The 17,898-nt window shown below is 47.1% G+C and overlaps 1 protein-coding gene across 3 annotated transcripts in view; it reads right to left on the bottom strand.

Annotated features, from left to right (window-relative positions):
- Nucleotides 1-13,425, bottom strand: part of LOC126540579 (activating molecule in BECN1-regulated autophagy protein 1-like) — a 150,369-nt gene extending 136,944 nt beyond the window's left edge. For all 3 annotated transcript variants that reach the window (XM_055076136.2, XM_050187417.3, XM_055076135.2), the window contains exons 1-3: nucleotides 13,225-13,425; nucleotides 6,812-6,977; nucleotides 5,939-5,997 (exon numbers count right to left, since the gene is read on the bottom strand). In XM_055076136.2, coding sequence (XP_054932111.1) covers nucleotides 5,939-5,997; nucleotides 6,812-6,967 — 215 coding nt within the window. In that variant the 5' untranslated portion in view covers nucleotides 6,968-6,977; nucleotides 13,225-13,425. The remainder of the gene's footprint in view (nucleotides 1-5,938; nucleotides 5,998-6,811; nucleotides 6,978-13,224) is intronic.
- Between the last annotated feature and the right edge of the window lie 4,473 nt (nucleotides 13,426-17,898).

The raw sequence follows: 17,898 nt of genomic DNA on the forward strand, positions 1-17,898 counted from the left end.
AGCCTGTATTCGACGATATGGGCAATGACACCAAAGGAGCGCCATGCTTCTTTGTTCAGTCGAGGCTGCTGTGGCAGAAGCAGTACTAAAGTTCAATGCGGGTAATGTAAGCGCTTCAGAAAACATTCTGAGAGGACTGAGTCTCAATCCAAGCAGACCAAGTGATAGCCACATGACTGAAAAGGATTGGCGTCGAACAGTAGCATCAGCCAAGAAACGCGAGGTAACAGAAAACTTGCACCGGTCCCTGAAAAAAAAAAAAACGGCACAAAGGTGCTAAGAGTCAACAAAACTATATGCCTGGAGCATACTAAGCTGTTCCAGCTGTATATACATAAATAAAGTAGACCTGCTTGTTTTTTCCAGTTTTCTCAGAACATGTTTCCTGGTCATGTCTTTATTTTGTCAGAGTGATATCTCATTATCTAGAAAAGCTAGAGCTACAATTCTTTTTTGAAATTAAAGCCCAATCTGTATATCAGATAATGCTGGGAGCAGAATTTTAATTTCCTGTATATGCATTTTTAAATTCTGAATTTCTTTTTCCTTTGTGGTAGCCATGGTACAAACACTGAACTTTAATCCTCTGCAGAATGACTAATCATGAATTGATTTAAACACTGCTTCCAGTGCTGCACTTATTGCATGTTCTTGTATTCAGCTATGTAATAATATTCACGTTCTGCTGAGTGGTTGTCTTTTTCTATTGTCTCCAGAAGCTATAAAGTGGCTGCTTTGTCTCTCCCCTGAACTAATTGACCTGCAATCAAAGTTATTGCATATTTGAAATCGGCATAAAAACGGAACAAGTTTGAGTATTTTGATCATGTTTGGCCCTGAAGTACAGAAAATACTTCAACAAGCCAAGTTCCCCCTTAAAGTGCAGGAAGTAGAGACCAGGAATGGGGGAACGCTTGGGAATCAGATGTTTTCGCCATATTTTATGCATGGTATTGCTTGAGACGAGTCTGGTATTTTTTACGCCACGTTTGTACAAGCAAATTACCTTTGTTCCAAATGTCGCCCATTCACCACTTTCACATGTTTTGCCTCTACACGCAATTTTCCTTTCCTATAAGGTATAAATACCAAACTGACACATGCTTGTAATTTACTTTTTACAGCTTACGACACCTGACGGAGCATCGTACTGGAACTATTGCTGCTTACCTGGTGCCACAACCTTTAATTAGTGCACCAAAAGCCAGGAATGAGCATTTATGTGGAACAAAATAAACATTTCCTCATTTCACAAGGTGTCTTGCGTCTACATTATGCAATTGCATGTTGCACAGAGGACAGATTCAATGGAGGCTCGTAAAGATCGCTCGCAATCATATTTATTTTACGAAATAAAGAAAAGGATTCCTCACCAAAACAGAAAGGGTGCAGTTGAACAGTAAAAGCAAAAACAAATGCTGCGCCGATCAGTGCAGCCAACGTAATGCGGACCAGCTAGCATTCAAAACACGTGTGCCCAAAACTGAAACAGGAAGTGTAGTTCCGGTTTCGATGCCAGCCACTTGGTGCGATACAGTCAATTCAGCCGCTGGGCTCTATGCGAGTGTCTGCTCTTGTGCTGAATGTCTTTCTCTATGGTGTAACCTTTGCCGACACTGAAAAGCACGCACCGTCCATGCCATTTCCTTGTTAGGGTTGGCGTGATTTGCCACCTGTCAAAGAGTCTGACATCTGTAGGGTCACAGTTGGCATGACGCTCCACACCCCACCTCCCTCTCGTTCCTCGTCCTTCATCCGCCGTCTGCGCAAATGCATACGACCGGCCATGACTTAGCCATGACACTTTCTCGTCCGTGTAAACCCAATGCTAGCCTTGTGGCAAATTGCTCGAAGCTACAAAAAAATATTTGCGCAGAAACTCCTGTGGGAGTTGTTTCAGTATGCATAAGCATTGCGCTACTTGCTCATCTCCACACAGCCCGGTGTCATTATCAGTGTTATGAAACTTGATCCTGCTAGTACAAACGACAGTGCTGCGGTGACACGAACTGGTGCAGACGGAGCACCAGGTGCGCTTGATGGCGCTCTGATCATTATAAGCCGTTATCACTCTTTAGCGCCTTATCCATCCACGTGGAACCATTATGAACCGTGATTAAACGTACACTGGTGGCGGCGGCTGCATAGATGGCATGGCTGTGCAGACCGTATCGTGAAAGCGACCTGTGATGCGGACAGACAGTGCAGACTGCTGATAGCTCCACACCCTGTGTTTTCACCGCTTCACATTGGAGAGAGACACGTGGACCAACATATTGAAACCGATCTGTGAAAAGGGCAGGGTGCAGCTTGTGCTGAGAGCTTCACGAGTGCTGTGTTCTTGCCGCATCGTTCGTGTCGAAGCAACAGGCAGCATGAAGGTAGATTTGCTCGCTGCTGTGGGCTCTATCTTGAAAGCGACCGTCTTGCGGGATAGATGGACATATTTCTCGTTGGTGAAGCATAGAAATGCTTTCGCACTTAAAAAAAAAAAAGATTGATGTGCCTTTGCAAACAGCGTCGGGAACAAAAGGCCACCATACCGTGTGTTGCAAAGCTGGCGACCATTAACCCCATTCCATGCCCTCGCTTTCGTTTGTGAGGTGATTTGCCAGCTTTCGAAGTGTTCTGGCTGCTGCGAATAGATCCGCATTGACTCAGCACTAGACTAACTTAAGTCAGCGACGGACAATGACGCCAATTAGGCCCAATGGTCTAATGGCCTAGGCAGTGTGGCCGTCACGAAAATTAGCCGCAAGCCGCTGCGGTATGTTTACCTCTAGTATGTTTATATGGGTGGCTCATCATGTGATGGGACCCGAGGTCATGCCTTCGGGTTAGATTGAAGGCTGCTGAAGCAGCAAAAAATTCGTCCTCACGTATCCAACGCAATATGCGTGCCGATTGGCAGCTAATTGGCCCAATCTTCACACACACTTTTGCACTTTACGAAGAATGCGCTGCTTCTGTTGCCGTTCATTTGTCTGTGCCACATTATGACTCCGATTGGTCCTGTAGACCCGAATGAACCTTGCACCGACAGAGGTGGCCGCGGCCGCTGAGGTGCCATTCTGCGACTTGTGGCATTCGGGCACTGTGTGTGCAATCTTTGCCTCGGGCCGACGTCAGGGAGCACTCGCAGACATAGCGTGCGCTACCACATCACACGGGGCGGCCTGTCCGTGGCACATTCGGCGATCCTTTGCCGCCGGAAACGAAGTGAAAGGTTTACTTGGGCGGCATCGCGCACAAGAGGCTCTGCGGCACATGCGACATGTGGCACTGAGCGGGTCACTACCCTGAATGTGTCGAACATTCGAAAAATTGAATAGTAGATATTCTATTAGGGAATGGAATTACTCAAACGTTGACTATTCAGTTCGGTGATATTCAATATTCGCACACCCCTAATGAAAACCTTTGGGTTTTCTGAGCTATTTCCGAAAATCTTCAGCCGAAATTTTGAGATATCCAGAGTAAGGTGGAAAAAAGTTTTGAGAAAAGAGGTGAGAAATACATGGAGTTGACCCCGTGCCAGGAAAAAATTCTGACTTGACCAATATGTCAAGATATCAGAATTTGAGTACACGAGGGTTTACTGTACTACTAGAGGTCGGAAATGTGAATACCAGGCTGCGTTGAGAGGCTGTGGAGATATTCAGCTTTCTCTCATCATCATCATCATCATCAGCCTGGTTATGCCCACTGCAGGGCAAAGGCCTCTCCCATACTTCTCCAACTACCCCGGTCATGTACTACCGTAAAAACCGGACTATAGGTCGGACCGGAATATAGGTCGATCCCCCAACTAACGAATCCTCAAAATGAAAAAAAAAAAATATCCTTTTCAATGGCAAAAGTACCGAAAGACATGACACCCTTACCTTGAAACAAATGCGACTCGGGGGGTTGCACAATGGTGACAGTATTTATTTAAATGCTGCTCGCATGTGCACCCGGCCAAGTTTTTAGCGGTTTCGCGCGATCATCGACACGCGTGCTTGTCAACACCTTATTAATGGCGCTGAGCAGCGAAACAAACGAGATACGCGCATGTGTACACATGCCCTTACTTTCGCTATTTCGCCGCTCCGTGCCGTGATGATAAGGTGCTGACAAACACGCGGGTCGATGGTCGCGCGATACTGTTAAGTTCGTCGGGTGTACAGTACACAGAAGGGCACGAAGTGCGCAAGCGCTACTCCGAATCAGAGCAACGCCTTTGATCAGAGTCGGATGACGAGTGCTTCTCGCTGCCCAGTCCATAGGCGCGTGCGATCTCTACCGCTTTCAAACGGATGCATTCGGCAGTCACAGCGATCTTACACGCAGCTCGCGGACGGACTCCGCAACCTTGCCTTCCAGTTCTGCAGTCCACTGCGATCGGGCACGAAATGACGTTTTCTTTTGGTTGCTGCAAGTTGTAATACGTTGCTTTTGCCTCCGCCACTACCGAATGCTCTTTTCGGATACTTCAAGTTCGCGCTGTGCCGCCAGCAGGTTGCCGTGGGCTTCCGCGTACTCAATCGCCTTTTTCTTGAAGGCGACGGTGAATTGACGTCGGCTTCCGCTCCCGCTCATTTTGAAACAAAATGAAAGTGCAGCCTTTAATTAATATAACTTTGCGACAATGGAAACGCAAAATGCCGGTGTCACAGGTACCACAGCGTCGCCACGCCGCCATGCTGCTGATGGCGATGGCGAAGGCGGCTGTTTACTTTATCCGCCCATTGTTGCAAGACTTCCGTAGTTTTTCCGCCAATGTCCGGTATATAAGTCGAGGGTCGACTTTTCGCGATGGGTTTTTGAAAAAAAGTTCGACCTATATTCCGGTTTTTACGGTAAGTGTGGCCATGTTGTCCCTGCAAACTTCTTAATCTCATCCGCCCACCTAACTTTCTGCCGCCCTCTGCTACGCTTTCCTTCCCTTGGAATCCATTCCGTAACTCTTAATGACCATCGGTTATCTTCCCTCCTCATTACGTGTCCTGCCCATGCCCATTTCTTTTTCTTGATTTCAACTAAGATATCATTAACTCGCGTTTGTTCCCTCACCCAATCTGCTCTTTTCTTATCCCTTAACGTTACACCTATCATTCTTCTTTCCATAGCTCGTTGCGTCGTCCTCAATTTAAGTAGAACTCTTTTCGTAATCCTCCAGGTTTCTGCCCCGTACGTGAGTACTGGTAAGACACAGCTGTTATAAACTTTTCTCTTGAGGGATAATGGCAACCTGCTGTTCATGATCTGAGAATGCCTGCCAAACGCACCCCAGCCCATTCTTATTCTTCTGATTATTTCAGTCTCATGATCCGGATCCGCAGTCACTACCTGTCCTAAGTAGATGTATTCCCTTACCACTTCCAGTGCCTCACTACCTACTGTAAACTGCTGTTCCCTTCTGAGACTTAGTTTTTTGCAGATTAATTTTTAGATCCACCCTTCGGCTTTGCCTCTCTAGGTCGACTGTACATCTTCAAGGGACTGAGAACCAATTTTATAAGAATCCAATTTTTCATGGCGCAATGAAACACTCATCCCAGGAAGAGTTTGTATACCTGCAACGGTTACTTCCAAAAGTGCGTAGAAGTCCTGCACGTTGAAATTTTCTATCGTAGCAATTACTCAAACAAAAAAAAAAAATGACACCCAATGCAAGCAACACTGAGAAGCCACACAAAAGTCACATACTAGGGCATCCTATTATTGTCATGCTTTTGTGTAATGAGGGCACCCAAGGTCATTTTTCGCGATTAGATGGGAATTAAAAATACAGTATAAATCTTCATATAATGAGGAAAAGAGTAATTGTTTCAGTCAATACAAGGCACAATCTTTCCATCAGCAGAGCTATCTCAATTCACGTTCTGAACAGTTGTTTGTCCCTTTAACTACATTGTTCCACCTAGTGCAATGTGAACGAGAAAATAGAACTCACCAGTCAGGGCTGAATGCCATTAGGAACGTTGACCGAACTGATTGTGGTAGATTACATGCCTGCAAAAGAAAACGTAAAAACAACTGTCTACCGAAGCTCGGCAATTTTTGCAACAAAGTTTTGCAATTATGAAATTTCATGTCAACCCACATACACACACATGCTCAAAGAGGAAAGTACAGAAAAATGCACAGTGCAGAAGAACACACATGTTCCAAGCATGTAGTAGACAGTGCAAACACATACACACATGTGCATTTATACAACTAGTTACCACACCTGCACACTGAGACACGTACACACACAAAAGCACATATGCATCAACAGACGATGCTATAGCAGTGTGTGGACAGAAATTTACCGTGACATGATTATGAGGCACGCCACAATGGAGGACTTCAGATTAATCTTGACCACCAGAGTTTCCTTAATGTGCACCTGGTGCACAGTACACAGGCGTTCTTACATTTACCCCTCATCAAAATACAGCTGTGGCAGCCGGTATTTGATCCTGTGCCCTCAAGCTTAGCGCAACAGAAAAATTTGTTCTGAAGAGGGTCGAATGCCACCTACAAACACAAGCATACAGCTTGAGGAGCTTGCCCACTCGGCGTCACGACGAGCTGACGCACACAAATTCAAAAACACACTGCATGATCACAAGTACATTTCTTAAAGTGCTTTACTAGTAAATTTTACTATTACTAATGATAATTTTTGGCTGATCATTAGTCTGAAAACCAAGTAAAGTGTGCCATGCAGGTCTTCACACTGGACACAAACATTGGTGCAAAAACCAGTTTTACACAGTAATCCCATGCATCACTTGTTTGCATTCGCTCTATTCTGCTACTATCCCATGACTATGCTCACCGTCTCCTCCAGCTCATAGTGGGCCGCCCGGTCCTCAGCGACACAGTCGAAGGACAGCGCATGTGTCGGCTGCTGCGGTCGATAGCCTAGCTCACGATGGAGCAGCAGCGTCACCGCGCTGCCCGGGCAGCGTGCCCGTCGCCGCTCTGTCCACATAGTGGGGCACCTGCAGAAGATGGCAAGAAGGGTGCTGTTGATCAGTTCACACGGTTGAACGCCCCGAAGCAATGCTGGGATGATACGAGAGATGCCACAGCTGTAGGTTCTAAATTAAATTCAACCGCTTGGGGTTCGACATACATTGTAATGCAACTAGATTTGCGCACTTTTCCACAATCGAATTGTGACCGCCCTGCTAAGAACTGAAGCAGCATCCTCGTGCTCATCAGCAGAACACCTTGCCCACTAAGCCACAACAGTGTGTGTGCGAGAGGGCATGTATATTGACATAAAAAGCTGACAACGAATTCGCCCAAAGTCACAGCGAGCTAAATTGACAGACAGGCATCTAGAAAAAAATAAATGTCACGGCGAATTGCACCAGTCACTTTGTAAATGCTATGCGAGTCCTTGAGTGGGATGGCGATACAATTTCACAATTCCATAATTATCAGTAGCACAAACAGGACAACACAAGAGGGAGACAGGACCAGGTGCCTGTGTCCTTGTTTCATTCTGCTTCTTTATTAATAATATACACCAACAAGCCTGTCAAAGCACCTTGCTGCACTCGCTTTCACAATTCCAAATGTGTTCAAAAAGAATATAATGTAACAAGGTGAAGAGTTAGACAAATTGGTGTGTGATTAAGTTGGGCGTTAATCGAGAGTGAGATGCAACAAGCTGTAGAAGACTAGTTGCCTGTGTCAGCTTGTCCAGTTGTATACTGCTTTGTGTCTTCCACTGGATTCCTCTCCAGAACATAATGCTGCTTCCTGGATCTACAGCAACGTTAGTAGACCGGGGCAGCTGGGAAACTGCGTAGGCTCACCACAAAAGCGACGTGGGCCCTCACTAACACCTAAAAATTAGCGGCGCTGTCGTCAAAATGACCTCTGTTCTTTTGACGTGTCCTCAACACATTGTCTACGTTTGCCAGCAGTCTGCATCCGTTTGCAAGAGCAGAAATACACAACCCGGTCATCTGTTCTGGCAAGCAGGGTACGAAAGTAACCTGAAGGTCGTTCTTTAAAACTTTCACTAAGGATGAACATGTTTCTATTTACAACAGAAGCACACATCTGTAGATGTGTGCTAGTTTAGAAGAACTTGTTGTCGGGCGAGCTGGTGCATATTAAACATTTTTAACTGCACGAACAAGCCATCACAGAGAGAGTAAACAAGGACAGGAGCAGACTTGCAACCGATTTTTATTCCACAAGAACCGCATAAGTACACTGAGCATGCACAACAAGACAAGATCACCAAAAAACTTTCTGTTCCCGCAATAGGCAACCTAACTACAATCATAAATAAACATTATCTCACTGTTGTGCAGACAAACTTGGGTGTCGCTGACACAATCATGTCCCTTCTTTCTTAACTCGCGTAACTCTCCTGCACAGCTATCTCGGCACTGACACAAAATCTTCACTTCTTTCAGGATCAGCTTAAATGGCCACGCCAAAAGTGGGGCGGAAGGTGCCCACTCGCTTTATTCCTAATTTGCAATTCATGCTCCTGCAAGTGTAAATTCACGCACCTTCCTGTTTGGCCTACGTAGACTTTGCCATGACAGAGGAATCTGATATACTACTCCAACAGTGCAATCTACGTACGAATTAATGTGCTATATTCCGCACCCTTGGGACCCATTTGTACTTTTTCCCGCAACCTTGCCGGGAGCCGAAAATGCCACCTCAACCCCATATCATTCCATAATCTTTTTTAAGTTGTGGGAAGTCTTGCGAACATAAGGCACAACTTTACGTTTTTGATCTTTGCGTTGCCTTCCAGCTTCCCTAATATTGTTTTCTGTTTTAATCTCTTTAAGCACTGCCTCCGCTACTGCTGAAATGACTGATTGCGGGAAACCAGCTTCTAACTGAAATGTCATATGAAATGTAGTATGACGATTTATTATAATACTATTTATTATTATAATTTATTATATTATAATTAGTCTTGCACAATCGAGGTCGCACAGCTACTACACGACACTGATCGCACGCACTGTGACAGACACAAGAGCGTTTTCTTTGTCCTTTTATTCACTACAGCAAGAGTTGTGATTGTCGTTGGTCACAGAGTTCCTCGGAGAGGAGCTGTTACAGCCTACTCTGTTGCGATGGCTCAAGGGCCTGCAGGACTGTGTGTTTCAGGTCTTCGTATGGTGTGGCCGAATGCATACCCACTAGCAGGTCTATGGCATTGGCGACGTTGGAGGGTAGCACAGCGATGATGTGCAAGTAGTTTGCTGTATTAGCCTGGGTTGAAAACAGGCCTCTACTTGCATATACCAAACTCGGAGATTCCTGGGCTAAAAGCAGGGAAGCTGAAGCTCTGTGGTGATGATAGGAGACATAATCCAGCATCTCTATCAGCAGGAGTAGGAGCAGCGTCGTCCATGGCTAGTGTTAGAAAAAAAACATAAATGACCTGTGTCACCACTTGTTGGGAGCTCGGTTTAGCGGAGGCAAGGAATACATGTTTTGACAGGTTGAGAATTGAGAGTTGACTGGCTTTATTCAAAAGTAAAAGCAGGTTTGCCGAGTGGCTGTGTTGGCATCTTAGTCGGCCGGCCATCTCGGTTCTGAGAAAGAGCAAGGAGCAATGACCCCAACAGCAAAGCACATCAAAGTGATGGACAGTCGCTACACATGAATTCAGAATGAACCTCGGGACCGACCAGTGCAAATGAACAACGGTCCCTTCCCGTCCTACATTTCTTGTTCCTTCACACTGGCACGAAAACAAAACTTACGTTTACAAGTACATCTTAAAGCGAATAGCTCTTCATTGCCGAATGCTTCTGCACAATTTTTTATCGTAACTCTTTGATCCACCTTTGTTTGGACAGCACACTTAGCCCAAGTTTCAGGCAAAAGTGAAATTCGGAGGCAACCTTTAAGCTAACCCTTTGCAAGGCAATGGGACGTGTACGCCCCAATTTATTATGTGCTCAATAACACTTCTCAGCAGCAGAGGGGCATTTTCATCTCATTTGTTTGGTGCTGCCTTCTATATTAAAGTTTCAACAATTCGCACGACAACAGTTTTGGGAATGAGTACTAACTGACGACAAGTGTGCAAAATCTCAAAAATGTTTTTCATTGTTGAGACGCTTTCTGAAGTAGTCCAACATCTGCTCGAAAGAAAATTCTCAAGATGTGCGATAAGTTATTCCTCATTTAGATTTACCCCTTTAGCTCACCATAAGCACCCATTTTTGAATCTTGAAGTGACAGCTGGTACGCAAAACTTCCCTTGTGAATACGCGTGCAAAAGCATGCACGTGGAAATAGGCGCTGATGCCACTGGTGTTCAACGCTCTGGCAAAAAGTGCACAAAACATTTTGTTTATGGCCTCAGCTGTGTCACTTTGTCCGTCATGCTTTGGTGTGCTTTATTGGAGAAGTGGTTACATATAATTTTGCACTGAGACTGTCGAAGGTCAGTAGGTCAAGTACGTCCCACTTCTTAAAACTAAACGGCTTGTTGTACAGAAGTGTAATTAGTTGCAAAGTACTCCTTAGCACCCCATTTACTTAGACCACGCAAATTTCCTCCTTTGGTTGCCAAGGGAAATGGTCAGAAACAATTCTGCATTGGAACCATAGAGGGTCAATGGGACATATGCATCCCATTTTCTGAAAGACTACTTAGTGTCAGAGTGACAAATATGTACGATTTTTCAAGAATATCTAGCTTGGTGCAGAGAAGTGAAATTTGTTGGAAGCTATTTCTAAGCACCTCATTTTCCCATGCCACGCAATAAATTTTAAACATTCTGTAAAAAAAAATATGTGCCTTCCTCTGAAGGACTAAGGAGCTGGTAAAGAATGCTTCTAAAGCTTCCCTTCAAGGCAAGGACAGGTGTTTTTCTAGAAGTCATTTTTCAGGCACAACATGCCTGGCAAATGAAAACAGGCATAACATTGCGAAAGAGAGCAACACATGTTAGTGAATGTGCGTGCAGCTCTATAATTTAGCCATGAATGAAGCATCAACGTTGGACAATGATGAAGGAGAAGACATGAGGATTAGTGCCAGCTTCCAACTGCCATAGTTTAAATTGTAGCAACTGACTGAAGCCACGATAACTCGAGAAACTGTAAGAGCAATGCAAAAGACCAAGGAAACATGACAATTTGAAAACAAAGACATATCCCTGTACACATGTGCCCATGCTTTCCAAAAACTGCAATTCCTTCTCTAGCAGCCCTGTGAAAAGCGTGGCAGATACAATCCTGCCGGCCAGTATGATAGCATAGCCAGCAGCGCAGGAAAAGGGTATTCTGGTGACAGCTTGGTACATACTATCTAAATACCATGTACAATGCTTAACCTTCCATCAACCACCTGCCTGCTTTAGCAGAACAGCTACTCTTTGCCTGTTCTGCCAGCTTGGAGCTGAAAAAACAAACAAGACCTCTTGCCTAGCTTTTTTATGCAGCCAAAGATGCAGTGCATGTATGGGATGACTGCAATTCTGACATGCCTACAGGCATCACTCGCAGCGACCTGCCCACCTTTGGCAAGTCTTTTACCTTCCTGTGAATTGGTTCCACAACTGAGGTGAGCAGCGCTTGTGAATAAGCAGCCATATGAAGCCACTGCACTTGTTCCTGGAAGCTGATATCCATGTGGTAATGGCAAGATGTTGTAATGTCTTGCGCATTCACTAAGTTTGTGAGAATAAAGACCCTCTTGCCATACACTGATGTGTAAGGGCAACAGTGGTTTCTAAGCTCAAGGCTCGTATTTGTTATCCTAAGAATGTACAGGCATCCATGCACACAGATGGATTTTTTTTTCTTCATTGTTATGTTTCTTGGCACTTCTAGCTTTCTTCTGTAGTTTGAAGTTAGCGTTTGTCTTCGAGTCCCGTTTGTCTTCGGGTAACGTTCACTCTGCACACATAAGATGCAACACTAATTAGCCCAATCAACAGCACTGGTAAGAACACAGGCTTCTAGCATGGTAGCAATATTTCCTCTACGTTGGCCCTGAACATCACAGAAATTAGTGATTGAAAACATGGGGTCCGATCTGAAACCAGATACATGTCATTTACTAAACGGGCATTAGAAATTTCAATTTCTAAGCGGTCACACAGAGCTATCATGTACATATTTTGCTTGAACACAAGCAAGCATAGTGTAATCCAAGTAAAACATTTGTAAACACAAAGTGTGTAAACACGTAAACCTGACCTGTGAAACCACCAACAATTCATACACAATTCCCTCTGTTGTGTTTGGATTGTTGCTTGCATTTTTTATATGAATGCATCGGGCATTTTTGTGTCTGCCAGGAAGACGCTTCAATGCCTTGGCAACGAAATACTATTGTTTGATATGCACTTATGGTACCTGTTCACTTGAAGTTCTCTTTTTAGAGTTAGACAGGAAATCCCGGGTTTCGTCAATATACAACGGCGCAGCTTGTCATACACACGCACCAAGGCGTTGACGTGTGTATGTGACAGCCAAATACCCCACGATGGAATTCTTGAATGAGCGGAAGCAACGAAACTGACGAGCTAAGCCGTCCTGACAAGATTCCGCACGAAGACCCGAGCGTTGCGTGTGTTCCGTGAGGCCACCGCAAGCAAGCAGCTGCCCGGATTAAGGCGGGTCAGATCGTGCTCACCCAGCGTCACGATCTCGCGACCTCACGGTTGGTTCTGCCGAAGTCGCAGTAAGGGATAGCCGCCGACTTTGATATCCCCGGTTCGTTTGAGAATCGGCAGCACAGATGACACCGATGTAGTAGCAGGCAGGGAATCATCCCCGAAAAGCTAACGACCTCGAGTGCGTTATCCTATTTACGTCACTGATTAACCGAGGTACGTCATACAAATGCGAAGCAAGAGGAGGAGGAGGAGGGAGGTGCACAATGTCCAATCGCTCGCCGTGAACTTTAGTTTCAAGACAAACGTGACCGGCAGTCTATGCAGACAAGACGCCAGACAGCGTCGTGCGTCGCTCGCTGCTACAGACACAAGTGGTGCATCGTGGTCGACGCGACGCTCACTTCCGTAGCCGCTGCGTCTTGACCGAAAGGAGGCCGAGTTCAAAAATGTTTACAGTGATATGTTGAAGGTGTTATCACGGGACTGCAGCCGCCTACAGAGGTTCACAGCACATTTATGCCAGGTACTTGTGGTATGTACATAAAGCGGGGCTCGAGAAATTGGCCGAGAAAATGTCAGAGGCAAGTAACCCCCAAGGCAAAACGGGGCGACTTACTTTGCGACGCGACGAAGGTCCAGGAGCTTCCAAGAAACTCCCTGCGCTGTGCACCCACTAATCCATCACTGGTGGTACGTTGAACTGGAACACAGCGTAACAGTGATCCAACGAAATTTACACGAACCGACTGAACTAGAATACGACTAGTATTTCAGTTGCAATCCGAAGCTCATCACTCATCAAACATGGCCGTCTGCAGCGACCTCTCACCACCTGACGGTACAAAACGAAACCCTCTGAAGAAAGAAAAAGTTCTCTTTGACATCACTTTAATACTTCATCAAAAATTGCTTCAGAACCAGTTCAGTTACAACAAAACATTCCTAAGTTTTGTTACTTTTAATGTATTATAAGCCGATTCAAATCTCCCTGTCAAAGACGGTTCACTCAAGCAATGCGAACGAATCTCAAAGGTCATGCTTTCTATACTACAAGCGTCAGAAGCATGAAGAAGTGATTTAAAATATGGAAGCATTTTATTTATAATCAAAATTCAATTCTAGGCTTCTGCGTGCAAAAACCACCACAATAATATGAAGTATGCCGTAGTGGTGGGCTCCGCATTGATTTTGACCATCTAAACACAACCTGAGGACGGGCACCCAATGCGCGGTACCGAGCGTTTTTTGGATTTCGCCCAATCGAATGCGCTGCCGCCGCAGCCGGGGATCGAAGCTGCGACCTCATGTTTAGCAGCGGTTTTATGCGAGAGCTTCTTTCTGGCGTTATTCCGACACAAAATGTCCCCTCAGAAATCTGGGGACTTTTTGCTGGGGAATCTTGCTTCTAGATGTGCTTTTGCCTATTATAGGTACTACAGAGGACGACGTGCTTTGCTTCGTCGGCTGCCTAAACGTCCTAGATCAGCGGCAAAGACGGAGTTTCTAATGGCGAAGCGTTAGTTTTTTGTCGTCAGTGGTTGACCCGTGTCACTGGCCGGAAGCACATAACTAAAAGCTTCGCATGGCGTCTTCAGCGCGCAAACAGTGGCACGTTCGTCGGTGACGGGAGCAGTACACGTACCACACGGGCACGCTATACGCATCCGCGGTCCAACCATGAACAAGAACTCCGATTCGCTGTAACAACGTGTCATTGATTGGTCTGCCTCCGCTAAAGCGGCACCTACCTCTTTTTCTCTCTCTCCGTGGAAGCGGTCACTCGATTAGGGGATTCGGACATCATCTATTCTCAACAATGACTCCGTCGGAGTAACACATGTCAGGCTTGAAGGCGGTGCTTTTGTGCACTGCAGGCTCCGAAAGCAAATTTAGGAGCCAATCATGGCCACAATTGTTTTGTCCCAATCGCAGATCCCAGCGATGGCTCCGAGAGTTGAGGAGTGCTATCTTACAACGTCCGATAACGGCTGAGAAAACGAACCGTTCACTTATACGCGAACCGTTGTGAGATGGTATTTTTACCTACGCTTTGTAGCAGCGCGAATACAACACGCCAGCGCGCTCGATCTGAGCGCCCGCGGTATCGGCCGCTCCTGATATTCCGCGGCACCATGGCTGGCCGGCCTAAATAAACCGTGGTTAAAGCGGCTACCTCTTCGCGCCGCCTCCCACTTATTGGTGATCCGGACGACCGAGCCCAGCATGCCAGCGTCAACACGCCGACTCTACCAAGGCGAGAGTGACGTGGCTTCGCGCGGTCCAGCAGACGTCCCGCGTTTGTAGGGTTCCTGGAATTCTATATATCGACATGTTGGACATCTGGTTCATCCAGCTGGACATCCACTTCCGTATCAACAAGGTTCCAGGCTCCGGCCCCGACTTCTACGAGGACTTGTGGGCAGCCGTATACGTCCTTGCTCACTACGCCACCTCGAGCGCTCAATCACAACAGCTAGATCTCGCCATTTGAACCGTCGCGTCATTCCGCATCTTTGTAGTCCCACATCGTCTATACGTCCACCCGTGCCGATCGTCAGCAGGCGCCGGCCCAACATCAAACCTCCATACTCGGTCCATGAGCCTTCTCCCCAACTCAAAGGCAGCTGCGCGACGACACTTTCCAAGGAGGTCTATACTGAGCCAAACGTAGGCGCTTTCAGAAGCCCACCGCTCTCCTTCCTTGGACGTTCCCGCAAGCTGTCCGCTTTCCGTTCGGGCGCACCTCACATCACCGATTGAGAAGCTCTCCCACCGGCTCCAACAGGCGCAAATTTCACTCTCACAGGCACGGCGACGCCACAACCACAAGCACAACTTTCGCGATGCCTTCAGCGACCACCACAACCCTGATGCTATCGGCACTCGATATTTCGCCGCAAGCAGCATCAGTCTTGAGCCTTCCGATTTTCTGTGCTCGCACCTTCCGCGGATGCATGACCTACCGAAGTTTCGTAGGAGCAGCTCCGCCCTCTGGTTTCTTCAGCTCGAGAATTACTTCTACGCCAACAACGTAAGTGTCCAACACTTGCGCTATCTCCACGTAGGTCGCGAGCTGTCAGACAGACTTCTTCCGGAGCTCCGACATATAACAGGCCCGGGTATCCACGAAAACTTGCGGCAGGTCGCGATTTCGCACTACGGCAACACTGTGGCCGCGCCTCGCTCACAACTTACGCTGCCGGTGCTGCCTGGTACATTTCTCACGGATTGCGTGAACCCGATACTACCAACAACAACAAGCACCCACGATTGGATCTACGTCTACAGCACCCACGATTGCGAAGCTCCGCAGATCCTACCTGCCGCAGCCGCTATGAATGAGCCACCACCCAGGGAAAACCTCTCCAGTACGGCCCACCTTGCGTCTCGGCGATTGACCAGGCATTTGCAAGTCGCTGTCGCAGTCGGCGCGCCAGTAACAGCTGCCCTAGAGTCCCCGACTACGCTATCTCCTCCACCGCTACATGTGCGGGAGATTGTGCTGGTGATCAGGCCTCCAGCGCCCGTGAACCACGCGCAGGTCACCGATCAAGACGCGATCCCAATACCCGAACAGCTGTTCCGGCTACGAGGTCAGACGCCACAGGACGAGAAACTATGCATCCCGCTCTGGATCCTCTATGCAGCCCTGACATTTCCTCTGCTTTTCTCCATGAGGATGTTCTTGGCCTTTCCTGCTCGGTAGCAACACCACCTAGCTTTCCGCAGAACCACTCTCCCGGGGGCCCAACATCAGCAACCTCGGGGATGGCTAACGTCGAGGTTACAATGCCCGTAGCTCTGTCCGTATAACTCTGCCCGTAACATATTTCAGTCGCGCTTCGCAATAGGAGGGAGTGGGGGGGCTTATAGAGCTGTCGCCTCCAAACCAGGTGAAGAAAAAGCCGGCTCACAGGCATTGTAGGGCGAGAATAGAATACGATAGCGCGCTCGCACTGAGCGGCCGCAGTACCGTCCGCTCCCGATATACAGGGGCACCGTAGCTGGCTAGCCTAAATAAACCGTGGCTACAGCGGCTACCTAATCGTGCCGCCACCCACAACTTCATGCAGGTACATCGATTATAAATCATGGCAACGATCAGTAAAACAACGAAATTGATGTTTCGATGCCTGTGCATGGGAACCTGGATAGACGGTTCCGCGTCGAGAGAGAGAGAGAGAGAAGAAAGGCAAGGTAGGAAGGTTAACTAGACTTGGTCCACTTTGCTACCCTACACGTGGGGAGAAGGATGGAGTGAAAGATATAGAGAAGACACAAGTCTTCTTCACACTTTCACATGTACTAAAGCAAAATGCAACGCATATCTAAAGTAGAAGTCCTCGAGTTACTTTCCGGGATGATGAGCTGTGAGGCCAGGCTCCCACGACCTTTGCTTCTGTAAATGGCCGATCACGCAGTCTATTCAAGGCACATTGGTGAGTCTGGCGAATATTGTCGAAGCGAGAACAGTGACACAGGATATAGTCGATGCTTTCTCCACACCTGCACTTAGACCACGTGGGCGAGTCAGAAATTCCAATGAGATAGTTGTACAAGTTAGTGAAGGCTAATCTTGAAAAGTTTGGTAGTAACTGCAGCTTTAGTGATGGGTCGAGGCTGTATAATCGACGCGGTTAGAGTTCTGCGGAGTACTCCAGTGACTCAACGTGATGGTACGCATGAGGTGGCGAAGCTCTCATGCCACTTCTGCTTTTGACAGTGGTATACGTATCCGCCTCGTGCACTGTAAAATCCCTTGATAATTTAAAAGTACCGCCACTCTTTGAACTCTGCCGCCGACGTGCGACCTCATCGCCTCCTTCTTGCATCTTGCGTGTCTCCTCCGCTGGAACCGGTTTTGCGCATCCTTTTCTGCACAACGATTGGTCTCCCTGCCGTTGCCCTTGGAGACGCACGGATCTTGCGTTTTGCTTGTGTTTTTCTTTTTCATTGGCGCCATTTTTCTCCTTAGCTCGGCTGGCTCGGCGCCGCGAATGCTGCGTGCTGTGTTTCCTGCGGCGTTGTGCTAGGGCTACGCCGTGCTGTAGCGCATATAACTGCAGCAAGAAGCCTGAAGATGGTTATGCAGTTTTTATGATACCACAAGGAAAGTGTGACGGCTTTCGCAGGAAGCAGTGGCTGTACAACATTGGCCGAAGCGCTTTGTTCCGGCAAAGAACAGTGTTGTTTGCGTGGTAAGGCGCCTTTCTCATTGCTTGTAGCAAAGCATCCCCTAATGCTGCATTTATTTTAGTCTTCCGGCCTGCTCATAATCGCTCCTGCTGCG

Source organism: Dermacentor andersoni, chromosome 2, assembly GCF_023375885.2.
Source record: "Dermacentor andersoni chromosome 2, qqDerAnde1_hic_scaffold, whole genome shotgun sequence".
NCBI lineage: Eukaryota > Metazoa > Arthropoda > Arachnida > Ixodida > Ixodidae > Dermacentor > Dermacentor andersoni.